The 27,339-nt window shown below is 38.4% G+C and overlaps 1 protein-coding gene across 2 annotated transcripts in view; it reads right to left on the bottom strand.

The window, feature by feature from the left end:
* C3H8orf88 (chromosome 3 C8orf88 homolog) overlaps positions 1-15,676 on the bottom strand; it is a 32,279-nt gene extending 16,603 nt beyond the window's left edge. The window contains exons 1-5 of one of the 2 annotated variants that reach the window (XM_055706161.1): positions 15,562-15,676; positions 13,152-13,244; positions 12,248-12,324; positions 8,889-8,973; positions 4,252-4,358 (exon numbers count right to left, since the gene is read on the bottom strand). In XM_055706161.1, the coding sequence (XP_055562136.1) occupies positions 4,252-4,358; positions 8,889-8,973; positions 12,248-12,324; positions 13,152-13,230 (348 nt within the window). In that variant the 5' untranslated portion in view covers positions 13,231-13,244; positions 15,562-15,676. Of the gene's footprint in view, positions 1-4,251; positions 4,359-8,888; positions 8,974-12,247; positions 12,325-13,151; positions 13,331-15,561 lie in introns of those variants that run through there. The other variant, XM_027814250.2, reaches the window with a different exon arrangement.
* Positions 15,677-27,339: the final 11,663 nt, after the last annotated feature.

Genomic DNA, 27,339 nt, shown 5'->3' with positions numbered 1-27,339 from the left:
CATATACTTCAGTAATGACTTCAAAAACTAGGGAAGTCTTAAGAACTGCCCAAATACTCAGTTCAGTGGCAAACTGCCACTAATAAAATACACATATACTGACATGTTGTAGGATTGTCTGCTCATCATTAGACATTTACTTGGAGGGCCTCCTGCCACTTTTAAGAATCATTCAATTCATACATGCATTTCTTTGATCCCTCTGATTTCTGTGTAGAAAAATGGGTGACATGGGATCAGTCAACACACTGGAATTTTCCCATGTAGAACCCGCTGCATGAAGGAAACTGAAGTGCAGAGGAAAGATGACAGATAATGGAACAACCAAACAATGTTCAATGTCAGTAAATCAAGTGGGTTTGCACACTCCGCTGAAAACAAATCCTGAATAACAGTATCATCACGACACAAACATTCTACTGTCATATCTGGTACTGCTCTACCAAAGGAGTACTGTCTTTAGGTGACTTGTTACCAGTATGCCACAAGCAAAACTGCACAAAAATCCACCTCAGCACTTACCTTAGAGATCTCAAGAACAGCAGTATTCAGGTAATTTCTCACTATCATGTCAGCTCTGCCACAGGATGTCCTTAAAGTGAGCCTGTATCTCTCTCACCTTCTAGAAGCCACAAAGGCTATGAGGAAGATTTTAGATTTATTTTTTCTTTTTAACTAATGGGAACATCCAGTACGATCTGATGAAAGACACACAGCTTTCATAGCCTCCCCAAACCAACTGTTTTATCACTGTGAGGGTGACCAAGCACTGCAACAGGTTATGCAATCTCTTCACAGAGAGGCTGGGAAGTCTCTGCCTGTGGACATACTCAAAACCTGACCAAACACAATCCTGAGCAACCTGCTCTAGGTGACTCTGCTTGAGTAGAGGGGTTGGACTAGGTGATCTCAAGAGGTCCCTTCCAAACTAAATGATTCTGGAAAAATTCATTAAACACTACCAAAAACATACTTAGGAAAGAAAAACAAACAAGCAAAAAAACCCTAAACCAAAGCTGTAGATTATAACTCTGTCTCATCACTAAACAGAGTAGAAAGAAACAGCACCCAGAAAACACTGTTTGCATCAAAACTAAAGCTGTTTGTACTTGCCCTATAGGATTGCAAATTTTAATCAACCTGTTCTCTACCTCAGTGCGGAATGCTCAAACGCTTGACATCCAGTCTCAGTAAGCAAGGTGCCACACAAAGCAGGCAATTTAACATGACAGGTTGATGTCACTGTACTGTACCAGAAGGAGCTTGAAATCACTGCCTTTTCTGGATAAATTAGTTCTGAATTTATCTTCACTTTTTCCTTGATTCCAGGTGCCTTCTCAGATTACATGGTCAAGAGTTATTGAGTGCTTTTCCTCCAATCTACACATTATAAGTAGTATTAAGGAAAATCCATAACAGGCTCAATCCTTTTATGGGATATTGGACTCAGACTATTCTCATTTGAGATAAAACAGTGTCACTGAGTAAGCAATTTTTTTCTTGCCAGGAGAGGATTTAGGAGGAACTGTACACCAAGGAACCCTGCATTCTCAAGAGGCCTCTCCTATTCTGATGCTGACTAATCAGTCCTGTATTTCATGAAAGTCTCACTAGTAATGATTTCCAAAAGATGCAGCTATCTCAGAAGAGTTAGTAACGCAGGTCTTTGTCCCACAAAATGTTGATAGTTATTGGAGTTTTATCTTTTAATTTTGAAATGTGTTTTATCATCTTCATTCTTGAAATTCATCACGTATCTTTTCACACTAATACATGAGACCTGAAAGTAAGAACTATTTGCTGACAGGCCAAGTCAAATCTAAGGCATTCTTGGGTAAGATTCAGCTTCTATTCTATTTGCAGATTCTTATATTTGGATTCCCATACAGAAAAACTTAACATGTCCAAGTGCTTCAATCTTTTTATAGAAAATAACTAGCTGGGTAGGGTTCATGTATGCCACATACAACATTTTTATTTCAGTGTATACCAGGGGTCCTCAAACTTTTTAAACAGGCGGCTAGCGCACGGATGAAGTGGCAGGCAGTCATCTGCGGCTGCTTGGTTTCCCCCCCCATCCCCTGGCAGGGGGGGGGGTGGGGGGTTCTGTAAATACCGGGGGCCAGATTGAGGACCCTGGGGGGCCGTATCTGGCCCGCGGACCGTAGTTTGAGGACCCCTGGTGTATGGCAATGGGATTTCTAACAAGGTTCATATATTTTAACTGAGATCTTACAATGTTCTTAGTAACGATGTTAATTTTTTCCTCTTCCTTGCCGATACGAAAACTGCTTAGTGAAAAGCAAGCAGGTATATATCCACATAGACTTACAAAATACATCTTAAGACAATCTACATCCAAGGAACTTAGTTTAATTTGTGTTAATATGCCTCCAAACAAGCTCCAAATTAGTAAAAATTCAATGTCTACACTAAAATTCAACACTAAAATACCTCAGTGCATAGTTTTATCTATATTAACAGCAAAACATTTATTCTAGTCAATTCAGAAAAAAATACAGACTATCACCAACCATGTTTCATACTTACAATGGGGAACTACCTTCTGAAGTATGACTGGCAAGCTAGTAATATCACCTTCATGTACTAATGAGATCAGTATACTTGCAATACCCTCTTCAACACTGCCTCCAAGATCACACAGCAAATTCACCAGCTTTTACTTTCTTTTAATAACAGGTTTTCTTTCCTTTAGCTTCCTATTCAACCATCCATACTTTGCGCTTAAGACACTGATAATGATGGCTGTGATACACTGCGCGTTACTCTAACACAACATCCTGACTAATAAAGGTTCGTAATTTACCCATCCCCTTTTTTAGCTGAGCAGAATTGGAAAACTCACTGCTTTTTTATCTGTATGACAAACTAGCATACGCAGGTGGGGGCTTACACACATAGACTTAACACAAAGCAGAGAAAAGACTTTAAAAGCAGGGCTCACAAACAGTGATATACTCCTATTTCTAAAGACTAATAGATTGGATACAGTTACAACATCATCCTACAGACACAGAACCCCTAGCCCCCAAACAATTTCTTCAAATACATGCAATAGCATTTTTACTGTGTTTCTTTCCCTCTACCCAAACTGTTTGCAATTTAGCTACCATGAGCAATTTTGGAGTTCAATTGTCCACTGATTCAATTTCTGCAGGAATATAACAATGTTAAAGTGTATATATTATCAAAATTTGCCCCCTTTAGAAACTAAGGGGGGAAAATGCAAGAGATCTGACAAAAGTGACAAGAAGAGTGGGGAAAAAAGGAAATTCAAGAGCTCAAACTTTCCCATCTGTAGGCAGGTTTTCCAGCAAGTAAAGCTTTCAACTTTGGGAAAAATATAAGAGATGTAAAAAGATAGATCACAGAAGGCTGATTACTGTAATGTATTAGTTTAACCTAATTTTTCCAAAGAATAGAAATCTTAGAAGTCTAAAACTGTCTAAAATTGTGGCCAACACAGTAGTCACCTGGACACACTTCTTCAGGACAGGAATCCTATTTCTAGAAGAACTACACCCCAACGGCCTCAAAAGCAGCGTAGTACATAGCTTAATTTGATACTATAATGTTTATACCCAAGAACATTTTCCCACAATTGCTGTATGGAATGCAAACCATGAGATTTTTTTCTCTTAGCATACAAAGTGAGGATTATTTCATCTCAAAGGTTAAGGTTGCACTTAGATATCCTTCACATTCATCATTTATTTCTATTCATTTCTCTCCAACAACACAGACCACAGACAATGACAACACAAACTGCATTAAGCTCATTAATAGTTTTGTAGTGGCCACTGGTGTATGGACAACTTGAACACTGGAATCAGATTTTCAGCAAGCTGGAATCTACCATGATTGTTTTCTCATTTTGAAAAGAAAAAGATGGAATTCACATATAATACCAAAGCTATGTACTGTAATTTCACAGTAGGAAGCTTTAATATGATTTCATATTGACTTCAGATTTGGAAACATATGCGATCTTGTTCCTGAAAACAAACAAAAACCCAACAAAACCTCTTCCTTTGTATGGTACTTGCCATGGTGAGATGCCAAATACCAAAACTGGGGAAGTTATGTACAAAAGTAGCAGAGCTGAACTGTCTTCTGAAGGTTTTGTCAATTTGGCAGGCTAGTCTGAAGAAAAATGTTTCCATCAAGTGGGTAGTCAAAACCTCCACAACTGTTTTTATAACTTCACTTAATACAAAAAAATGCACTTACTGGCTTTTCAAGTACAATTGGATGATCAGGAAGAAACTTTGGCTTCTTCAGTGAGAGAGAAACACTTGAAAGTTTCAGAAGGAAATCTCTGCTGTATTTGATCCTTTCTGTAAATACACAAAATTACTAAATTCAACATTGCCTTTTAAGGCATTAAGGTGGGAAACACAGAGTAGTGATTTATCTTATAAAAGGGTGGAAATGCTGCATGTAGAATATAAAAATCTGTATTAAAACCAGCAGCAATTCAAGTCTGACCTTGCATCAGGACAATATGTAGTAAATTACAGAGCATCACACTTTAACTCTATCAAATTGACTTAGTAAATATGGAGGACTATTCCAAGCTATTAATTGTTTTTATTCCAAGTTGTTTTAATGCAAAAGAACAGAAAAGGGTAAATCCAACCTTACAATACAGACAGACTCCCTAACAGAAACACCAAAACCTGGTCTTGAAACCCTATAGAAAATCTGTTTATAACTCACACCCAAAGTGGCACATGTTTCCATGGGACAAGAGAACAAATCCTGAGTGTCTATTTTCGTGGTGCTATTAGGTTGATGACTTTCAACAGCTAAAAGTAATTATGAGATCTGCTGCATACAAATGGATTAATACAAATGAAATAATTTTGGGTGTTTTACACTGAATCAACAACAGTGAGGGGCTTTGCTTAGAACACACATGTTGAAGTTTTAACACCATCTCTCCTCTAGCATAGCCTCAGATGTAATTCTACCCATATAAGTACCCATACCCAAATAAAGTCTGTATTTTAAACTGATATTCTTAAACAAGAGCTGAAATAAGAGGAAAGAAATTCGGCAAAGAAGGAACAAAATTTATCTCTGGTTCTTAGTGACAAAGTTTATTCCTTTAATATCGTTACACAGACACTGACTACCGTTTTTGCTTCTCAGGCTGTAGGCCGCTGCAGAGAGATGCCACAAAGTCAACTATGATTGGATTTTTTCCTGCCTTCAACTACAAATGATTGTAAAAAATGCTGAATCTATGTGAGGGCACAAGGATAATTATAAAAATAATAAAATAAACACAAGCAAACCTGAAAACTTAGGGCTTGCTATTTTGACCCTTGTTTAAAAATGTATCAAGATGATGATTTCTGTAAGGCCTTTGACACAGTCCCTCACAACATCCTCCTCTCTAAATTGGAGAGATATGGATTTGATGGATAGACTGTTCAGCAGATGAGGAATTGGTTGGATGGCTACACCCAGAGAGTAGTGGTCAACAACTCAACATTCAGATGGAGATCAGTGACAAGTGGTGTCCCTCAGGGGTCTGTACTGGGACAAGTACTGTTCAACATCTTCATCAACGACAGACAGTGGGATCAAGTGCACCCTCAGCAACTCCGCAGATGACACCAGGCTCAGTGGTGCAGCTGACACACCTGAGGGATGGGATACCATCCAGAGGGACCTGAAAAAGCTTAAGAAGTGGGCCCATGTGAACCTCATGAGGTTCAACAGTGCCAAGTGCAAGGTCCTTCACCTGCGTCAGGGCAACCCCCAGTATCAATATAGGCTGGGAGACAAAAGGAAGGACTTTTGGGGACTAATGGATGAAAAACTTGACATGAGCCGCAATGTGCACTCACAGCCCAGAAAGTCAACCACATCCTGGGCTGCATCAGAAGAAGCACGACCAGCAGCTTGAGGGACGTGATTCTGCCCCTCTACTCCACCCTGGTGAGACCCCACCTGGAGTCCTGCATTCAGTTCTATAGTCCTCAGCACAAGAAAGACATGGACCTGTTGAAGCAAAGATGATGGAGGGATGGAGCACCTCTCCTTTGAGGAAAGACAAGAGAGCTGGAGTTGTTTGCTCAGCACGGAAAGGTCAAGCCTCCAGGGAGACCTTATTGTGGCCTTTCAGTACTTAAAGGGGTCTATAAGAAAAATTGGGATGGACTTTTCAGTGAAGCCTGTAGTGATGGGACAAGGGGTAATGGTTTTAAACCAAAAACGAGTAGTTTCACACTAGATACATGGAAGAATTTTTTTTTATGGTGAGGGTGGTAGAACACTGGAACAGGTTGCCTAGAGAGATGGTTGATGTCCAATCCCTGGAAACATTCAAGGTCAGGTTGGATGGGGCTCTGAGCAACCTGATCGAGTTGATCACTGAAGGGGGCTTGGACTAGATGACTTTTAAAGGTCCCCTCCAACCAATGCCATTCTATGATTCTAAAGGAAAGCAGCATAGTGATTGAGAGAGCAGTAAAAAGCTTTTAAGAACTGCAGAGGTAGTGTCCTGGTTTCAGCTGGCATAAGAGTTGATTTTCTTCTTAGTAGCTGGTACAGTGCTTTACTGTATTTGGATTTACTATGACAATAATGTTGATAACACACTGATGTTTCAGTTGTTACTAAGTAGTGCTTACTCTAGGCCAAGGGACTTTCTCATGCTCTGCTAGTGAACAAGTGCACAAGAAGCTGGGAGGAAGCATAGCCAGGACAGCTGACCGGAACTAGCCAAAAGGGATATTCCATACCATACAATGTCAAGAACAGTATATAAACTAGGGGCGAGTTTGCTCTGGGACTGGCTGGGCATCAGTCAGAGAATGGTGAAGAACTGTCGTGTGCATCACTTGGGTTTTTTTTTTCCCCTTGGTTTTTATTCTTCCCTCTCCCTCTCCTCATAATTACAATTATTACTGGGGGGGGGTGAGGGGGTTGTGGTGTTTGTTTGAGGTTTTGGTTTTGGTTGTTGTTGTTTGGGTTTTTTTTTTTTACTTGATTTCAAGTATTAAACTGTTCTTATCTCAACCCCTTTTCCCAATTCTCCTCCCCATCCCACCAGTGGGGGCTGGGGCAGCTGCAGAAGTGACCAAGCAGCTGTGTGGTACTTAGTTGCTGGCTGGGGCTAAACCACAACAGATAACTGAAGGCATACTACCACTGAACAGGTATCAAATGGAAATTATTATATAGAACTTAAGGTACAGCTGGAGATAAAAACGGAGTTCCAGTGGAAATTTCACAGTGTGATGGAAGAAAGGAGGGAAGAGAAAAAAAGAAAGAAAAGGTGGGTGTGTGGCGGGGCTGGGGCAGGGAGACTTCTTTGTAGGCATTAGCTGAACAACAGGACCTTTAAAATTGTGTTAATCTGAAGGAAAGTGTTACAACAACCATCAAAAAAATAAAAGCCCTTTGAAAAATGCTGGGAAGTTTGACATTATGGACAAATGTGCAACAGACTTAGGAAGGCATCAGAGAGCAATTAACCACTAAAAAAAGTTCCAAAGTGATGGCTTATAAAAGAGACCAGGATCTGATGAGAAGCCATTTAAGATCTTGTAGAACACAATCTCTACATACCACAAGTACAACAAATGAGAAAGGATCAGAAAGTGACAACCAAACAGACAGAACTTTACAAGCCTGACACCAAACTAGATCCAAAGAACAGAACATTATTCTGTTTACCAAGATCAAGAATAAACAAACTCAAGCTTGAAAGGGGATACATGTTAGACTCACTTTCAAGTCTGTAACACACTACAGTATAGAATTACTGCTCAAGAACCTTGGTCTTGGTAACCTCAGATTGAGGAAAACCAGGAAAGGCTCGATAAAATTTAACAGAATTCATTAATTTCTTGATTACTAAGACCAACAGAACAAATGAAGTCTCCAGAGATTACTTAGAGACTGGAGATTACAGATGGATATTTGAGATGCCTGATTACAGGAAGACATGAACAGAAAAAATTGCCTCAATGAACTGATGAGCTACCCTGGATCACTGTCACAGTTCCACTGACATCTTTAAGAATGAAGAATTAGACAGGAAGCAGTGCACAGGAAGACTGTGCGAATATATTTGGAATCTGAGATTATCTATTAATTTAAAAAACAAAAAAACCAAAAAACCATAAAAGTTTGGCTTGTTTAAACTTACCAAACCAAGACAAGAAGAGTTATGCTTAATGAGTACTGAATGACAGGCAGTACAGAAAGAAAAGCATAAAGAACAAATCTTAAGGACAGCCAGCGTTGACACACAAAATTGTCCAGGACTAAACATTAAAGAAATTAAGTGATTTCTAACCATCAGAAAATAAGTATTGCAGAAGCATTGTAGTAAGAGTAGGAAAAAGACGCCAAACTACTAAATTCTTAAACTGGTTGCACACACTAGTCTGTATGCCACAACATATCCCTGCAACAGGCTAAACGATGCAACTCAAACATGTACTTCTACACACAGAAGTAATTTACACAAAACCCAGGATTTTGTGTGAAAAGAAGTTTTATGCTCAGGTTTTTGGTTTGTTGGTTTTTTGGTGTGTTTTTTTTTTAAATCAACCAAACAAAACCAAAGAAAAAACCAAAAGACACAGGTACACCCTTTTATGTAAGCAAGTCCACCAGTGGAGGTTTCCCACCTCAGTTATGGCCAAGTTTTACATTTTCACTACAGTGTTATGTGAAAAACAGAAAGGTTTCATACTGCTCTCAAATTGTGGTACAGAAGGAAGCCAAACTCTCAAAGCAATGGCTAATTGGAAAAGTAATATGCACCCCACATCACTTCAAAGTTCAACTGTCTCCCATCCAGAAAATACAATTCTGAGACAGATCTCCATCCAATGTTTTACCTTTCTTTGCTTCTGATTCATGCTGGTTTGGTTGATGGGGCATCACAGTTTGAGTTAAGATCTTCACTTCAGTCATTTCCGATAACTAAAATAGGGAGGAAAGAATTAAACATTTTGTGATATATTTCACAAAATCAAGTCATGAAGTCCATTTTCTTTAAGCATCCTTCAAAACAAGGATGCATGTTTCTGGGTTTCTTAGTTAAAAATAACAGCTGTAGCACAGTTTCAGTAATCAATTTAGATTTTGGACAAATAATACTTTCTGTGCATGAAGAAAACTGGATTCCGTTCATTTTTTCTACTCCTTGAAACTGAATCACTGTTGTCTTTATAGTGTAAGAGCAGTCTGAAAAGAAACAGTCTTGCACAAACCAAACTGTAGTCAGAACTCTAGCTATTTATAACAGCTGATGCACCTCCAATATGAAAGATTAAGGTCCTCCAAAAGAATTGCAAAACCACCTACAAATAGGAATATTGATAATGTTAAATGCTCGAGAAGCTTAATTTGAACGTGTAGAATGTTTGTTACTCTTGATTGCCTACAATAAGGAATAGTTCAATGACCTACAAAGCAGTATAGGTAAGCACAACTGAGACAGCAACCAGTGCTTTTGCTAGTTTTTAAAAAGAGCACAATTACCTCCTCCTTTTATCTCACCCAGAACACAGCCAAAAGCTGCTACACTGGCGAGTAATGAAAGCTGGAAAGACGTTCCTTAAGACAAAAGAGACTTGGATTCTCTAACTTAGCAAAATGTTTCGTAAGGATCAAGACCCAACACCCGCAATATACCACCAAGTTCCTTTCGGTTGCTAAAACCTTGAAGTTAGCATTTTGGAAAGCAGGAAATAAGTTTACCCTCAGCATTTTGTCTTGGCTCCCAAAAGGCTCCACAGGTTTGACTGAGGAATTTTAATCTCATTTTCTGTACCTCAAATAGATCTGAGGTAGTAGACTCAACACTTTGCAGATCTTCTGAAAAGTCTTTGCATACCATGAAGGAATAAAAATTATTCTTTGCTTTAAATTAGCCAGTTTAGGGCACAGTGAGTATTCAGGCATTTTTACTCTAAACACCAGTTTGGTGGAAATTCCCTAGAGTCAAGGCTGACACCTTAAATACAATCACTATACTCATTATTATTGTAGCTCTTCTCCACCTCCCCTAAGGCTTAAGACTACAAGCTTCAGACTACAAGTTCATCAGACAGTAGTTTTAATTCTGTAATTCACTGTTCTTTACACTCACAGTTGAATCTAACACTGACCAGCACTCCTGATGTGCCATAATGATGATTCTTTTTTCCTGGCAGAAGTCTAACCAGCTTTAAGCCTGCATACTAAATATAACAGAGTAAAGCAGTTTGGAGAATTAGGTTGCCAGATTCTTCTTCAGTTCTTTTACTGCTTTAAGAACCTAGTTTGCCAGTTGGCTTTTTTTTTTCTTTTGTTTCTAAAACCTCCTTTATTTTTTAAAATCTATTTATAAATTAGTGGCAAAACCAATCTGTTTTACTTTTTAAAATCTTCACCATTCACCATACTTTCCAAAAAGTAACCTGCATCCTAACTTGTATATAACCTGAATGTTTATTCTGTCTTTAATAGACACCTGGTATGTAAGACTATGACTGGTATAAAAAGTTGTAACAAGCTGGTTTTCCTTTAGCAGTATTAACTGTATGCCAACAGTTGTTCTTGTTTTTCACCTTAAAGCGTGTTTAGCGTTATGCTCATTTATCTTCTGTAAAAGGAAATATACTGGAGGAGGAAGGAAAGGGAATGAAGATAAGTTTTGTGTCTGTAGATACAAAGCACTATTACTGTCTTGATGAAGAAGCAGAAAGATTTAAAGTACCTGAAATACAATTAAAATTTTGAAAAACAAATCCTTGAAGTGGAAAAAAAACCCCATTACTCTAGGAATAGGGTCATTAATTCACCCTATCAGGAGCCAAAGAGCAAATGGATAACAACATACAAGTTTCTCAGATAATCCTGATGCCTTCTGAAACTTAGAGAATGTTCAGCAACATTAATTAAAGGGTGATAATACATCACTATATTATCAAGTTCAGGTCCCAGTATCTTCAGAACTAGATACTGAATGTTCCTGCTTGGAACAATATTCTGTGAAGCTACTATGCCAGCCTCCAGGCCAATGCTGCCCACCAAGTAGGGGTTCATAGGGTACTAATCAGCTGGTATTTGGAGGTACTCATGAAATAGCCAACAGCCAAAAGTATTAAAAAAGCTTTTCAATATCCTCGGCCAAAGTTTTTAAAAATAATAATAATACGGACACATTAACTTCAAAGAAATGCAGTATTTAGCTATATGTAGCCACATATTGATGACACAAGAGTACTACAAAGACCACAGGCCTATTCAAAAAGGGAATAGTTTACTCTCCTAAATACGTATCACTCAAGAGACAAGTGTAACTGATAATTTCCCTGTGTGTGATCAAGGATAAGCTACCAACCCTTTGACATTTATATTTTTTTTTAAATTCAAAGGCTGCTCCCACACAGTTCATACAATAAAGGAAAGACTACAGGATTAGTAGACGTCTACTGAAATAAAAAAATGAAGAAACAGACACTTGGTCTAACAAAAAAAACCCAACAACAAACCCCAAACAAAAATTGTCAATATGCGCTGAAGAATATTCAAATCAGTATCAACAGAAAATCAAATTCAGACTATGAAACATTAAGCATTCCAGTTGGAACACTACAAACTTCATTTTGCATCAAATAGCTACAACCAATTTCAGGTTTGAAGAACACATTGTACCATGTCTAAACCCAAGTATTTCTGGCAATAAAGCACTAGTGCTTCTGGTTTTCTGAATGTTAACATCTGTTTATTGCCTGGTCCAGCATAGCCAATGAAACAGAACTACAGGATGCACTGGAACTGTTTAATTGTCTAGTTTTGTGACGTTTGCTGCCTAAAATGAATTTGGACATTTGCTAGCAGAACTAAAAAAATAGTTATTTATAATGTTACTCTTTACACATAATCAGCAAAGACTGAATATGTGTATTTTAAGTTTAAAATAGCTGTTTTAAATTCAGTGAAGGCTAAAGAGACACCACACAGATTTTCATAAGACTCTTAAGTAACTCACAAGATAAAACTTTTCAGCTAGTAATATCATGGAAGGGCATTCCCAAAAGTCTTACTTAACACTTCTGGTTTATAACATGTGGATTCAAGGACACTCCTAGCTGGAAATACAGTTTACTTTTCATTTGGTAACAGAAGGGATCAGCTGACCTCCAATTTATAGCACTCTAGAACACACTCCATCAACTTTGCCATCTACTATGTACTCAACACTCACCCTGTCAACCTTACTCTGCAAACATGCTTCAGTGTTGCTAGGTAGTTCAGTCTGAATGTTAAAAGCAATGGCTGATGCTGGTGAAGATAAGAAAAAGCATTAAGAAAAAATACTGTAAAGACTCCATGTTTTTATTTTGTGACACTGTAAGAACACCGAAATCCAACTGCAACGAGATTATACAGGTATTTACTCACAACTTAAAAGCTCTAGATCACTATAGGACCACTTTTCCATTTCTTCCATGAATTTAAAAAAAAAAAAAACCATAAAAATTTATCATCTCACCTTCTGTCATCTAGGTGACATCAGCACAGTTGCTACTGTTTCTCTGGCCACCAAAAATTTCTAACTTAATGGTCATAATAGCTGTAGTATTGCAATATTGAGAAGGTATACAGAGATTTAAAAACAAAACCAAAATATACATACCTGACATAAACAATGCATGATTTTTTTCCTTAGGCATTTTTTTGTTTGTTTCAAACTTGTCTGAACACTAAACAGGAACTGTATGGTGCCGTATATTGTACTTGCAATAAAACCTAAACAATAATCTATTTGTTTAATGATGTGTATTTTGTTTTCAATAGCAAGAGTCAACCAACCCAAGAAATCCAAATTTATTATATAGAGAAGCCTGATCCAGCTTTCTGAAGCCAGAATTTCACATGCCAAGCTAGAACACCTCAAACAGTTCTGCATAAACTTAATGTAGTTTAAATTCAGATTTCATCACAAGAGATGACCTAGCAAGATCAACACACAGCAAGATATACACCACTGTAGCTTGAACAATCATTGCCAAAAAAAAAAAACCCAAGTCACCTTACACGTCCTTGCTATCTTCTTAAAAGCAACTGAAACTTTGCAAAGTGAACTGTATCTTAGCCATGCTACTCACCTTGTTTAGAAGGCAGATGACGCACAGGTCGTGCTGGCTGAAGGGATTTACCAATAAACGTTTTAGTTTCTGCTAACATTTTGAAGCATCGCACTTTAAAAAAAGCAGCAGAAATCAATACAGAGCATTCAGTTTCACATACAGATGTTAAGTGAGGAGAGCAGTCTATCTATCGCTCGTTAGCTGCATTTAACAAGAGGATATACTGTATTTTAGTATCTGGGCATGAAAAAGAAGAAAGGCCTAACACAGAAATTTTCTTAGATGATAGAATATGCTGGACAAAATCTGCATAAAGACAGAATCAGACATCTCATTTTTCCTTCCAATTTAGCTACTCTAGCTTCTTCTCAAAAAGTTGTTTTTGTCCTGTATGTATGTCTGTATGCTTGGAGAAAGGAGATGGGGACACATAATGGAATATTTTCTAACAATTTAATTCCATGGGGTAGTTAACATCAGTGTACCCTTAACAGTCTGCTTGCTGCACAGGGGTTCCTTTTATATATATCCACGTAAACTTGCATAATTTTTTTTAATATCTGATTAAATTTATATTGTTTTGCATCTTCCCACTCAATTTAGCTGCTATAGAAGCACCAAAAACTGCTAAAGTGGTGCTGGGCTAACAAGTCTCCTCCTATAAATAAACCATCATTTGTAAAACCTAAATTTGTAGTATCCATTTCTTAATTATTCTCCTTCCCAGCCCTATCTCCTTTGCCAATTGGGAGATTTCATTATTTCAAGGAACTTCAGCTTCTTTTAGAGAAAAAGAATAGCAAAACCCACAATCCACACAGTAATAATGGTACTGAAATTCTGTTTTTCTAAGACACTTTACAGGACAAGGGAATAATTGTTACATCAAAAAAGATTCCAAGGAAACTATCATGACTTCTAGAGATGAAACTATAGAGATTATTATCTGATCTCATTATGGAACAGGAAAAGAGAGGTTGAGCTATTTAAAATATGATCCAGTATCACTCCCCACTTTAACTGGTCTTTGCGTTATAGCAAACAAAAAAAAAATCATCTGACCATTTACTATGTTATAATCTTTTGAACTTGAACACTGAACTTTTAATATACTGAAGTAGAATTTTCCAACATAGCCAGTTTGGACCCATTCAGGCAGGTCTAGAAACCAACTATTAAATTGTTACAGTCTGAATTAGAACACTTGAGATAAAGGGAGAATAAATTTCTGTTTTGATTCCCTAGTTTTCCTACCTTCTCATCTTAAAAAAGAATGACTTGAAAGCTGTAGCCAAAAACAACTGTGAAAAGTCCTGTAGCTGAATGCATTGAGACTACCGACATGCAAAATATACTTAATTTTATCCAGATTAGGAATGCTTCTTTAAACCATATTTATACTAGATACTAGATTTCTGCATAAAGCGATGCAGTAACTTTTGCATCAGAAGGTTAAAAAAAGTGTTTTCCTCCATATCCTGATTGCAAATGACATGCACACTTTTTAAAACCAGGAAAAAGTGTTTTAAGCAGCTGGCTATTTTCTAGAACGTAGCACACCTGTATTTCTTTAAGGTATTCTCCTGCTAATGAAAACAAAATGACCTGTGGTGACAGCAAAACAACATATTTTTTCCCTTCTGCTGCCCCCTGAATTTCCATTAGGAGGATGCCTAAGCAACCACTTACTCCCAAAGCAAACAAAACAGAAGAGTATGAGAGAGAGGGGGAGTCTGAGCAGGGGTGAAATCTAGTACAGCGCTGTAACAGCTCTATTTCCTCTTTTAAGCAGAAGAGCCTAGAAAAGGCCTCAAGTTATCTAGCACAACCTTCTAAATTAAGTGTTCTATCTGACTAGAATCAAGAAAAGCGGATAATGGTTAAACAGCTGAGAAATACACTGCTTCCATGAGAGATTACAGCGGCAGGGGCACCTCCTGCTCCCCAAGACATCCCCCTACAAAGGCCATATTGCTTCTCAGGAGTTACCCCAGCTGGTGACCTGCCCACCAGAAAGGCGCCTTCCACAGTAGCTCACAGGCCTAGCAGGATTTCTCTATGACTTTTTGGGGTTTTTCTGGCATCTTAACAAACTGGACATTTGCAGCAGCTTATGAGGGCCCATCTGAAACGTTCTTTGGAAGATTTTTTCCCCCCGAGAACGTAACACAAATTTTGTGAAAGATCTCCCCATGAGCAACCCGAAACTGACCACCTCCCCTTACCCAAGGAGGCACAGCACTCGGAGCTCCGAGCGCACACCTCAACCCACAAGGAAACACACCGGCTCGCCCCAGCCTGACAGAAGCCGCCCCCTCCCCGCGCGGGGCAGGACCTGGCAGCACCCCCCCCCCGCCGGCCACCTCACCGCCGGCAGCCCTCCCGCCCCGCTGCGGGCCGTGGGACGCCAAGGGCTGCCCCGGCCCACCTCTGACCGCCTCCCCGGGCAGCCTTCCCCAGCCGCGGGCAGCGCCTCCGCCGCGGGACCCCCGCCGGGCAGGGGGGCGCCGCTCTCCCTCAGCGGCGGGCGGGACCGGCCTTGGCGCGGCTCCAGCCGCAGCCGCGTGCGGGGCGGGGGCGGGCGCTCGGGCCGCCTAACGGTCGCGCCGCTGAGGGGGTGGCGGTCGCAGCCGAATGGCGGTCGGTAGCGTCCCGTAGCGGGGCCGTCGTGACTTCTTGCCACTCTCCGTTGTGGTTTGGGGTCGTGGTGCCGGCCCGCCCAGGCGGAGGAGAGGCAAGCTGAGGTGCTGCTGCCACCTCCCTCTTGTGCCACGGCTGAGACTGGAAATAAAGGTGGTGGCACTTGCGGGCCCACACAGCGTAGTCATGTTTCACCAGGGCCTTAACGTGGAAACAGAACAAAATAAGTGACTTTGGAACACAAGTGTGAGGCCTCCCTCCGCAACTAAGCTCATCCACAACAAAAAGGAAAATCCCCAGGCCTGGGGGAGCCCTTAGGTGTGATTTGAGAATCTGCAAATGGCCCTTGCCAACCTGCCCAGTTGCACCAACTGGTGACACGGGTATGAGGGACCAGAGAATGGCCCCTGGTTTTTCATTTCTGTAAGTAAGGGCATTCTGCATGTTTTGGAAATGATTATTTTTTTCTTAGAACATGCAATCAACATGGAATCAACAGTATCAATTGTTCAAAAACATCAACAATAACAATGGAAACACCCTGCGAACTCCCAAAGGGCCAGACTGATATTCGTGATGTTAATTTGTTAGGTTCCAGATAGTCTCCTTTATTACTTAAGTATTCATGAAAAGTGCTTAACTTCTTTGTAAAATGTTTTGGTTTTGGTTTAATATTTCATAGCATCTACTACCTGACTGCAGAGGTTCAACATAAGTAGGTAACGTCAACTATGTGACTTCATTATATAAATAGCAAGTAAAATAATAGGTATTTAATTATTAATATCCAATGTTAAAATTTACAATCCTGGTTTGTTACATAATAAAAACTTATTTTGTTCCACCAAGCATTTTGGTTCTTCTTTGCTGTGGACTCTTGAATTTATTTTTCTTAAGTTAGGTACACAGGGTTGAATACTGTCCCTGAAAGCGTGGTTATTGCTGATGTCACGCTTCTATAGCCTTTTCTCATAACACATCATCTTCCAGTTAGTTTCCTGAGCTGTTTGTGCATGGTGCATCATCACATTGTTTTTGCAGACATTGATGCAATACGACTGCCTGCTTGCTAACCCACTTGCTGCTGTTCAAAGTCTGGTTTGAAGTAATTTTTCCCAAGTGAATTAGTTTATACTCAGACGTAACATGTTTCTTCTGACCCATTGTCTGTTCTTACAAGATCATCATGTAAAAGTTACTCCACTACTCATGTCAACCATTTTCCTTAGCAAAATCAGAACTAATTATCAACTATTAATATGTAAGTGCACATCAACATTAAATGGCTGCTGCTACTCCAGAACCATTACTGACAGGAAAGTCAATGGGGCAACTGAGATAAAGGTACGTTTTTTACCTGGGCTGTTGTGGTTTTTGCAAGAAGTGTGTCGGGTGCTACAAACCAGATTTGCACAAGATCAACACAATCCTTTTTGTGTTTGGCATACCTAAACGGCATCAAATACAGTGATGTAGAATTACATATCCTTCATATTTTTGCAGATTTAAATATGCTAAGGATGAATTAGTAAAAAACCTCACTTGTGTATTTCATAGAAGCTGTAGACTGGGCTGCTGCTTTTAATATATAAGGGAAGGAGAAGGAGCAGGAGCAGAAATTAGGTAAGAGGAAAGAAAGGGAGTGTGCCAGATATTTTGAAAGCTTGTTGCTCCTGGGCCTGCTGGGAAAATGGGAATATTAGGGCTGGTAATGGCTGTTTTCTGAGGCACTGACGATCCCAGCAGGAATAGTTATCACCTCACACACTGCCACCCATGAATTGGCAATACTAGCAGTAGCACAGAAGCCAGCTTTCCAGCAGCCTGGCATAGGTGGAGGGAGCACTGGACCGCAGCCATTTCACAGATCCCAGCAACCTGCCGTCCTGAGCAACTTTCTCTGTGCCTAGAGAGAATCCTGCTTCTGACTGTAGCAAACAAAAACATAAGCTAACGTTATTTCCACTTTATCAATTGTCTGCCGGTTTGCCTGATGCTGGTGATTACCCTACTGGAAATTCATGATGATAATCTAGTGTTCTCTCAAATACCTGATATATACAATAATTAATTTAAAGAGCCAATGACAGGCCTAGCCAAGAAAGATTTATTATATAGAGCAAAATATAGCTATTAAAGGTTTTATTGCTGTGTGAACAAAATGCATATATGTAGTGAAAACCCACCCCAAAACCAACTGGCTTTTGCTGCTTCTGCTCCTAAAGGCTGTAGATTGCAGAAAGCCATAGAGTCACACTTACTCCCTTTACTAGATATGGTTTGAGAAAGTGTAAAGCATGTATGAAAGACAATATCAATACAGCACGTGTGAAAATGAGCAGTTGCACATCTAAATGAGCATGTAATTGTAATTGCACATGAATAGTTTTGTAAGGGATGGCACTTAATAGCAAAGTAATGGCTTTGTGCTGAAATGAAAGGACCCTTGGGTCAGCCTGGGGGCATACTTTTAGCTACAAGTTTGAAAAGCTGTTTTTAGTGTAATTTGTTACTCAGTTGTGCAGCCAAATGTAATCAGCCTATTTGCATATTGTGATTTATTTAGCAGTACTTTTGGGGGGAGACTTTTTTTTCTAAAGCTACTTTCAAAGTAATCACAAAGCTAAAAAAGAATTATTTCCAATGTTACATGCTTTATTACTCAGTCAACAGAACAAACACTGAGAGACAAGAGTGACATGTAAATGCGTATGTGTGCACACAGTGTATTTTAGTCATATGCTTGTGAAGCACCTACTTCAGCTAAACTAGTGACTTGTTCTGTAGCAGCTGCAGAGGGAAAGAGTGTAAAAGCTTTTTCACCCCCTGCATGTTCCTGAACTATTTACTATATTGATGCCATTTTTTCAATTGATTTGATAATTCAGAGTATTAGTAATATTAATCTTGTTTGTTTTGACTAGAAAAACAGTTGAGTTAGAAGTGGGAAGTATTGCTCTATTTAGTGCTTACCATGTGTAACTAAAAAGAGGTTTGAGTGTTTGTGATCAGCTTACACTACTATGTACATTAATATATGCAAAAAGATTTTATTTACCTAAAAAACTTCTTTCACTTCTGTCAACTGTCATGCTTCTCCTGGATTAGGATTTTGTATTTTTCCTTATAATTAATTTCCTGGGATCATTAATTACAACAGATTCTCAACATTTTTCTACAAAACTTCTGATTTCTGTGAATGGGGAGAATGATCTTGACAACATGGATCAAAGGCACCACACAAAGACCAAAAACTCCCTAAATGGCAAATCAAACAAATTTCATAAATATAGTTATTCAAGAGAAGAAAACTCTTATGTGTTCAGATGTGTGTATATACATATAAGGGTAAGAATGACCTAAGTGAAAGTTAAGCCTTTGTAAATTAATCCATGGGCATGTACCCTGAGAAATCAGATTTGCTTTGTCCCCTTGAAATATATTATTGTAAAATTACTAAATGCAAATTACCAAATATTGGAATGGAATAATTCTGACCTCTTTTCGCTTTTTCTAGACGTGAGGTATGGCTGATCTATAAGGAATCAGAATAAAGTTTCTTATTACCATTTATATTTTAATTTACTTAAAAGAGTAAGAGATTAATGCTTCTATGGCTTTTAAGTAACTATCTGTCTTAGTTCACTGTTCTTCTAGGTGGTAGTGTATATCTAATAGGTTTTAAAAAAGAACTATCAAGAGAGCAGTCAGTATAACTTTAGCACATACTAATCTTTCTGCATGATGTAGTGCATCGTCTCCGTTTGTGTCCTTCTGTGTACATGTGTATCAGGATTTTAACAACTCTGTCCAAAAAATCTGCTTTCCAGCCCTTTCTGTCTTTGCACCTGTATGTATACTGCAGGACAGATAAATGCTTCATGTAGTATCCGGCAGATGTTAAACTTGTGGAGAAGGACAGGGAGAACTGCTGTCACTTCTTTGTGGTTCACACTCCCCGTTCCCTCTGGAAGCAGGACAAGGAAGAGACAGGGGACGAGCCGGTCTTGCCATGAAACAATCTGGAGCATACACCTACCTACAGTACAGAGATAATTTGACTGCTGTGTGTGTTGTTGAAGACAGTAAAAATGTAAGAAAGAATGTAATTGTGTGCTTCACTGTGGGAATTGCAATCTCTTGCCATGCAAACCAGCATGAGAGAATTGCATTGAACTGATCTGAGAAATAGCAGTTAAGGGGATTGCAGAAGGAAGCCTAGCACTGGAAGTTTTGTATGTCCACATAGCAGCTGCCTTTTCTCTGCCAGAAAGAGCAGTTTGATAGAGTTAGTGAATAACTCCTGCCCGGGCAGGGACTCCTTGCAATAGGAACTTAACTGCCCGGAGCAGGAAGGCAGGCTCTGGCAAATGAAGACTTGCGCTGGGGTGCACTAGGGGAAAATTAACGCATTGTGGGTCTTGGCTTGGAATTGCCTACTGGAGATTACCCTGCTAAAAGAAGCCAGAAACTGTACTGTTTCTGCTCCAATACACTCATCATTTACTTACTCTCAGTTATCTAAGCTTGCCACTTCATTGTAGCAATGGACCCATCAAATTTCAGCTGTTTTTGTTAAGTCGGGACAGCAGGTTCTTCTGGTGGAGGTGGTTTTTCTCACCCGAATAGTCTGGATTTTATCCTGTAATTTACTGTGCCTCTCAAACACTGACAAAGGTAGGGAAAAAGCAAAGGTCATCAAACAGCAAATGAGAATAAGGAACAAGAGCAGGCCAGAACGAAAGAATTGTTGTTATTAACCAAATATAGGATTAATTACAAAAAACAAAAAAGCAAAAATACTACCTAGAAACCTTGTTCTGGAACTGAAGTCCTACAAGCACCCCAGGAATCAATATTAAGTTGAATTTCTGAATACACAAAAGTCTCTTTTTCAGTATATGAATTAGAAAAAGATGTTCACTGCCTGCAAAATGAACAGTTGAAGTCTTTGATATTACTGAGAATAAGCACAAAATGTGGCCCCCTAACTAGCAAAATCTAAAGGGTTTTCAGTTCTTCTTACTAAAAACAGAAAGGAAACACCAAGAAAAAAATCAGTTCAGGTTCTTATCTATTCTCTGAGCATATGCTCGCAGAGACGTTTGGTCCAACAAGGTAATTACAAGTACTCCATTGTTTAAATTTATAAATGTTATTTTCTAGGGCTTTAGAAGTATTACAGTAATAACTTGTCTTGGTCTGGAACAAGTTTATATCAGTGCATTGTATCTCTCTATTTTATATTATTCTACCACATCTTATATTACAAGTTTTTAAAAACATATTTTGGGATAAATATTTTTACAAAGAGCTTTAATCTAGATTCAATGTTTATCATGGAAGTGTAGTGAAAGAAATCTGAAAAAAAGCGCTTCTCTGTTTATAGTAAATGTAGCAAAAAAATGACATTTTTCCTCAAAGATTGTAAATTTAAAATATTTTTAAGCAAGTATTTCAACTTTCATGTTTTTAACTGCCACTGCCACCTATATCCAAGGTTTATGAGAGACCTGAACTTTTCTGGAATAGTCTTTTTAATTATTAACTGCAGTTTAATCAACAAATATAACCTGTTTTCATATTTATTTAGTTTATATAGTAGTATACCAGTTTTTAATCCGAAGTTTTTAATCAAGCACAAAAGCATTTAGGAAGCTGAGATTTTGAAGGGAGTCTTCTCAGCCATTCTTCACAGGTGTATCACTAGGATATCCGTTTCAATGGGAAATCTGTATGTGAGCTGCTGTGACCCTCTCTTTGTCCCTCCCACCACAACCGGGGTAGATACATGTTTTGAACGTTAAACACGGATGTCAGTATCCCATTCTGAACATAAAGCACGTGCTGCCCTCGGTCAGGGATCTGTTGTTCAGTCTGATCTGCTCTCTTGGAAAGCAACTTCCAAGGACTCTAGTGGTATCAGTCTCTTATCAGCAATGCCATTTTTTGCAGAAGTAAATCCTAACTTTTGATGTCTTTGAATCCAAGCAAAATTAGCAATACAGCCATCATTGAAACGATATTACAGATAGTTGTACTGAACAGAAAATGCTGTATCATTCTAGTCAAAGTATCATAGAGAAAGAAATGGTTCTATTCATTAAAGCATATATTCCTCATCAATTTAGAAAAGATTATAGACTTAGAAGAATGACAGAAATTCCACAAATAATAATGGAATAGGAAACGTAGGGTTCAGTCAGCTCACTTAAATATCTCATTAAATCAGCTCACACCAAGGCTTTCCTTCAAGCCAAGATTAGGATCTGCTGTTACTTGAAAATTCCATTCAAGCTTTCTAGCTCAGCCGGCCTGGGTGCTTACAAGTGTGAAACTAAAAGCAGATAATCCTGGTAGGGAAGTAAATTAAATTTCACAAATATAAACATTTAAATTGTAAATTTTATCATTTTCTTCTTCCTCTCAGAAATCAAATCGGTATTAGCAACAGTCCAATACACTTAATGCTGTATTAAAAATACATGAGCTGTTTTGGGCATAACAAAATTGTAAATTGTGCTTTGGTAATACCATCTTTTCCATCAGTGCTGGAGGTTTTTGCTCCTGTGCCTGTACTAATGGCCAGCTACAGCCAGGCTACGTCTCTGGTGTAGAGAAGGGCAGTGTCACAGACAGTGCAGTGCCACACTGTCTGTCCGTGACAGAAACAATTGCTTTTCCCACATGCAGTGAAACATGACATTTTCTCCACACTCATGACCTGCTCTGTCGTCTTAATGCTAAAAGCATAGGAAAATCCAAGTTTGTTTGACAAAGCCTGAATTAGAGGAGACAGTAATATTCCTTCTATAATTCGTAATGTAGGAAATGTATAGAAAGCTTTAATTTACTGTCTCCCAAAACGAGATAGATCCCAAGGTTTCAGTTGGGATTTCTAAAAATAACTATTTTTTTTTTTATTTAAGCCAATTGCACTAAATTTTTGGTTTAAACTAAATTGAAACAAGGGACATGGAGTGTTTTTCTTATGGTTCAATGACATTGGTTTAAAGTCACTATATTTAACAGATCATGTTTTCTTCTTTTTACTTTAAAACAAAGATGAAGAAAAAAGGTTTATTCTCACTGATTTTTACTTTGTTAATCTGGAAAGTATTCTTATTAACCTTCCTGCCACAAATGTAATACCAGAACTACACAGTGTCTAATGACTACACCATTTCTGCCTCCGCAAAGTAAATTACTGTATTTCTGTACATCTAAGGTTTATTAACAATAATAGTTGCTACGTTGTGTTTTTCAAATTTGGAAAGAGAACCCCTTTTTTAAGGTTGTCTCTTCACTGTTAACAGTCGCAAAAGGTGTTAAACTTGCTGTGAGCTTAGCAGTCGGTGAGGTCTGTTGGTATCACCTCGGATACTGGTGACAGGCCATTTTAAACAAAATTGGAAAAATTTCATCAACCTTGTCGGGGCCAGTAACGCAGGCTGACTGCAAACCAACTTAGAAAGGGATTAATGCATAACAAGATGAGCAACTTTTCTGTGTGTGTGTGAGAGCCAGATCTCTGAGGAAAATCTGTTTCATAACAGTCTGAGATTTTTTTTTTGCTTTGTACTGTGCGTGCATTTTTAACCATTTTGCTTAACTCCATTAGCTTCCTAACATCCCTATTAGACAATCTAGATAGAATGTTAAATACAACAGCTTTGTAAGTGACATGTACTCATTTAAAATTTAAAAAATGCAGAAATGAAGATTGCCCTGGGATTTCTTGTTTCTTAGTTGTTTTGGCCCTTGAGGGTGGATTTAACTCTAAATTTTATATTGCCTCCCCGTTTTCCTGGGACATGCAGGATGTCCCTGGATGCTGTCAAGCTGAGAGCATTTCTGTCAGTAGCTTCGAGGTCCCATGGTCACATAGGAGAGTGTTGATGAAGGGAACCTGTGAGGATCAGAAGTGTGCTCTTAATCTCTTAATTAAGAAGCAAGGGAATGTCTTGCTTCTACAGGTTTTCCAGCTCCTGTTACCTGATAGGGTTGACTGATGCAACTGTGGCAGGATCAGAGAGAAATCTCAGAAGACCAGCTTGTAGCCCAGGTTGTCTCCATCCTCATCCTTTTGCTGGAAAGTCAGGTGTATGAAGATCAGGAGTACTAAAAGCATCTTCTCAGAAATGCTGCAATACTTTGTGGGTTGGATATTATATTATGACAGTCGTTACACCACACACAAAAAAAGTCGCAGTCTGTATAAAGGTTGGTTTAAGTGGAATTTAATTTTGTTGAGAAATTATTAGGTGTTTCTCATTTTCTGTAGCGTGACTTCCCTCTGTAAACAGATTGTGTTTTCTGCCTCTGTTTTGTATCACTATCCCCTTCCAGGCTCCTTCTTCATCTTGACTCTCCATGTCACTTTTTTTTCTTCCTCTGTGTTGTCCAGTGTTAGTACTGGAGGAGGCAGTCCTTTTCTTCTTTCAGGTATGGTAGAAGGAGTAGTTACGGGAAAGCCCTGTGTGTTTCCTGCATCTCCAGAATGAAGGTGCCCGTTTGACCAGTTCAGAGGAAACAGATACCCAGTACAAAACAGCTGTTCTGAGAGTTCTAGCTGACTACTTCTAACGAACCTCTACAGAGAGCACACAGGTGATTTTTTTCTTAGTCTCATAACTCAGCTGTATTTCAGCTCACTTTTGCAGGAGAGTTGAAAACATGTCTGACGTCATGCAAACTGATCCTGCCGAACTGCTCCAAAGCATGGGGCAGGGATAACTGGAATTTTCTGGCTATGTGGTTTTATTTAAGCATAAACAAATAAACAGTTTTTCCCCTGCAATCATTCCTGGAAAACTAGTACTACTTAAACTGAAACCGCACAAAAAATATGCCAGACAGCTAGGATGGAAAATTTTGATCTAAAAGGTTAATGTTTAACATTATAAGCATGAAAACAGAAATAGAGAGACAATTAAAGCTCAGAAGATGGAAAAATTAGGCAAAAATATTTTTCTAAGCATGCTTTCTAGTTCATTGACCTTTCCATCAAAAGAACAATAGTGTGCATTTATATTAAAATGAGTGTAAAGTACCGTTTTCTTACTCCTAAATAAGAAAGGTACACAAACTATAAATAAGACTTTAGGCTCAGCATCCTTCAGCACTAATTGGAGCTAGCCGAATAATTTTTGGTAGGGAAAAAATATAATCAGAGTGCCAGTTTGTCAAACTCGTTCTGAAGGGAAGACTAGTAGGGCGATTTCATTTTCAATGAAATATTGCCAGAGAACTCTTGTGAAAACTCATCTGGTGGATGTTTGGGGTTCCTTGCCATGCAGCCTGCTCAGGGTGAGAGGCTCCAAGCCTGAACAGCTTTCTGGGAGGTGTGTTATACCTTTCAAATTGGTGTTCAATAAAAATTCTGTATTAAAGATTCATCTCTTCAAGGTGCTTTATGTTTTCTCTCTCTGAAACAGTTAGAAATTATGTTCAGCATGTCGTAAAGGCATCCCTTAAATGTGCAAGAATTTGAAGTATTTCACATGTTTGACTTGAGAAACTGGCAGATACTACATGCACCAGTATCACTTACAGATATAAAATTAAAAGTATCCTAAGAAAAATATGATAATTACATTACAAAGATAAAGAGGACCCCAAATACTCCAGTAATATTACATGGGCAAAATTCTGGAAGCAAATAATAATAAATAAATTTTTCTCCCAATTTTTCCAATCTAGGTAACTATGCTAATTTTTTAAACAAAATGAATTTATATTTTATAACATATAATTTTTTTTATTTTTATATTTATGAATTTATTTATATTTAAATTTATATATAAATTTATATCATATACAAAATAACAAGAAAGCTGTACTATACATGGGCAAGACACTTAAACGGGGAAATTAAATAACAGTGAAAGCTTAAAGATGTTCCTTTGAAAATTCTGGAAATTCAGTCTGTAAAAGTAATATGCTGTATGTCATCTGGCCTGGACCCATAAGCCTGCTAGCAACTTCTTTCTCACAGTTTAACTCAAATCAGTCTTGAAATTCCATCAACCACGTAATTTTCCCTAGGAAATACTGCAAGAGAAACAAGAAGCATGCCCTCAGAGGTGTTTTTCTAACCTCAGACTCTTTGTCCCTCCCTCATTTTTATTTTTTTTTTAATTAAGCAACTCACTTAAATTTAAGTAAGTTGGAACTATAACCACGTCATTACAAATTGATATAAAACTATGCCAGAGAGCTAGTATTGTTTCTCCATTACAAGATATGCTGTTGGATAAAACCATAATATGCAACTGCTCTTATGACCCCATGTGTCTTATCCAGTTTTATCTTTTAGCCGTTTATAATAGGTGTTCTTAAACCCATTTGATAAGCATTTTACAATGTCATTGCAATGATACAACACAACTTGTCACCTGGATCAACAATTTCCAATCCATACTCTATCACATCCGTTAATTTTGTTCACAAGATTTAGCTGAACACACTTCTTGCTAATGACCTGTAAAAAGGAGTCATACAAACCACTACTCAGGTCCAGATCCAAAATCTGTTTAGCCCAATGTCTTTTTTTTTTTTTTTTTTCCAAAAGCACTCGACAGTGAAAGCCTACAGATGAATATAAAAGCAGAGGAAGCGATGCAGCTATACCTCCCTGGTAGACCTCAGATTCCAGTGATGTGTAACATGATGAGTTGCTAGCTAATCAGGCTAACAAGTAGCTTTATTGTTCTAAAATAAAAGCCTTTTTGTGGTTAAAGCTGTAGAAAACTGAGCCTAAATATTCCTTTCTTGATGGCTCAAATAACTATAAGAAAATCTTGCAAATAACTTAAATCGGATTAAGTTCCTCTCTCCCCTCTCCTTCCTGACCTCCAGCCTTTTGTACCTTCACCTTCATGCAGTCTGCTGCACATTGAGTATACCAGTAAAATCAGTGAAAGATATCTGCATTAGGGAGGCACTTTTAAAATTATCTTCAAGCAGGCTTTCCCCGACGCAGTGATGGCTGTACAGTGTAATCGCTCATGCTCCACTGGAAGTACAGTCTGCTGCAGAGCCATGGTATAGGGATGGACAGGACGGGAAGGCTGAGGAATGGGAACAATTTAATCTGATACGTCTACTAAGACAAACGTGGTTTGCAACTCCACTATAAAGAAAATTATTTTTGGTATGAAGGGGAATTTAATATAATGAGAATCCAGCTCTCAAACATTAGACATTATACTAAATGCTATGATTAGAATTTTCTATTCCAAGTAGTAAGTAATTTCTCCAACACTGATCTATTTCTCCACAACAGATGTTTTGAAAGGGAAAGCTCAGTCCCTGGTGTTGTAACTCTGAATCACACATACGGAAACTAAGTAGGAAAACAGGATGAGTTATTCCAATCATTCAGCTTTTTGTCAGTTTCTATCAGCTAGGAGTGAAACAGATTAAGTAAACAGCACGCTAACTTTACAAAAAGTATTTCCAAATAGCTGGCATGTATTTGCCACATCCTCCCCCAGTTAGATATATCTATCAGAGCCTTGCCTGGAAGAACGTTTCACAGATACTTTTAGAAGGCATACTGCAT

This window comes from Falco cherrug, chromosome 3 (genome assembly GCF_023634085.1).
Source record: "Falco cherrug isolate bFalChe1 chromosome 3, bFalChe1.pri, whole genome shotgun sequence".
In the NCBI taxonomy this organism is placed as follows: domain Eukaryota; kingdom Metazoa; phylum Chordata; class Aves; order Falconiformes; family Falconidae; genus Falco; species Falco cherrug.
Note: the sequence above shows the minus strand (reverse complement) of the source record. Positions and strands in the feature narration are given on the sequence as shown.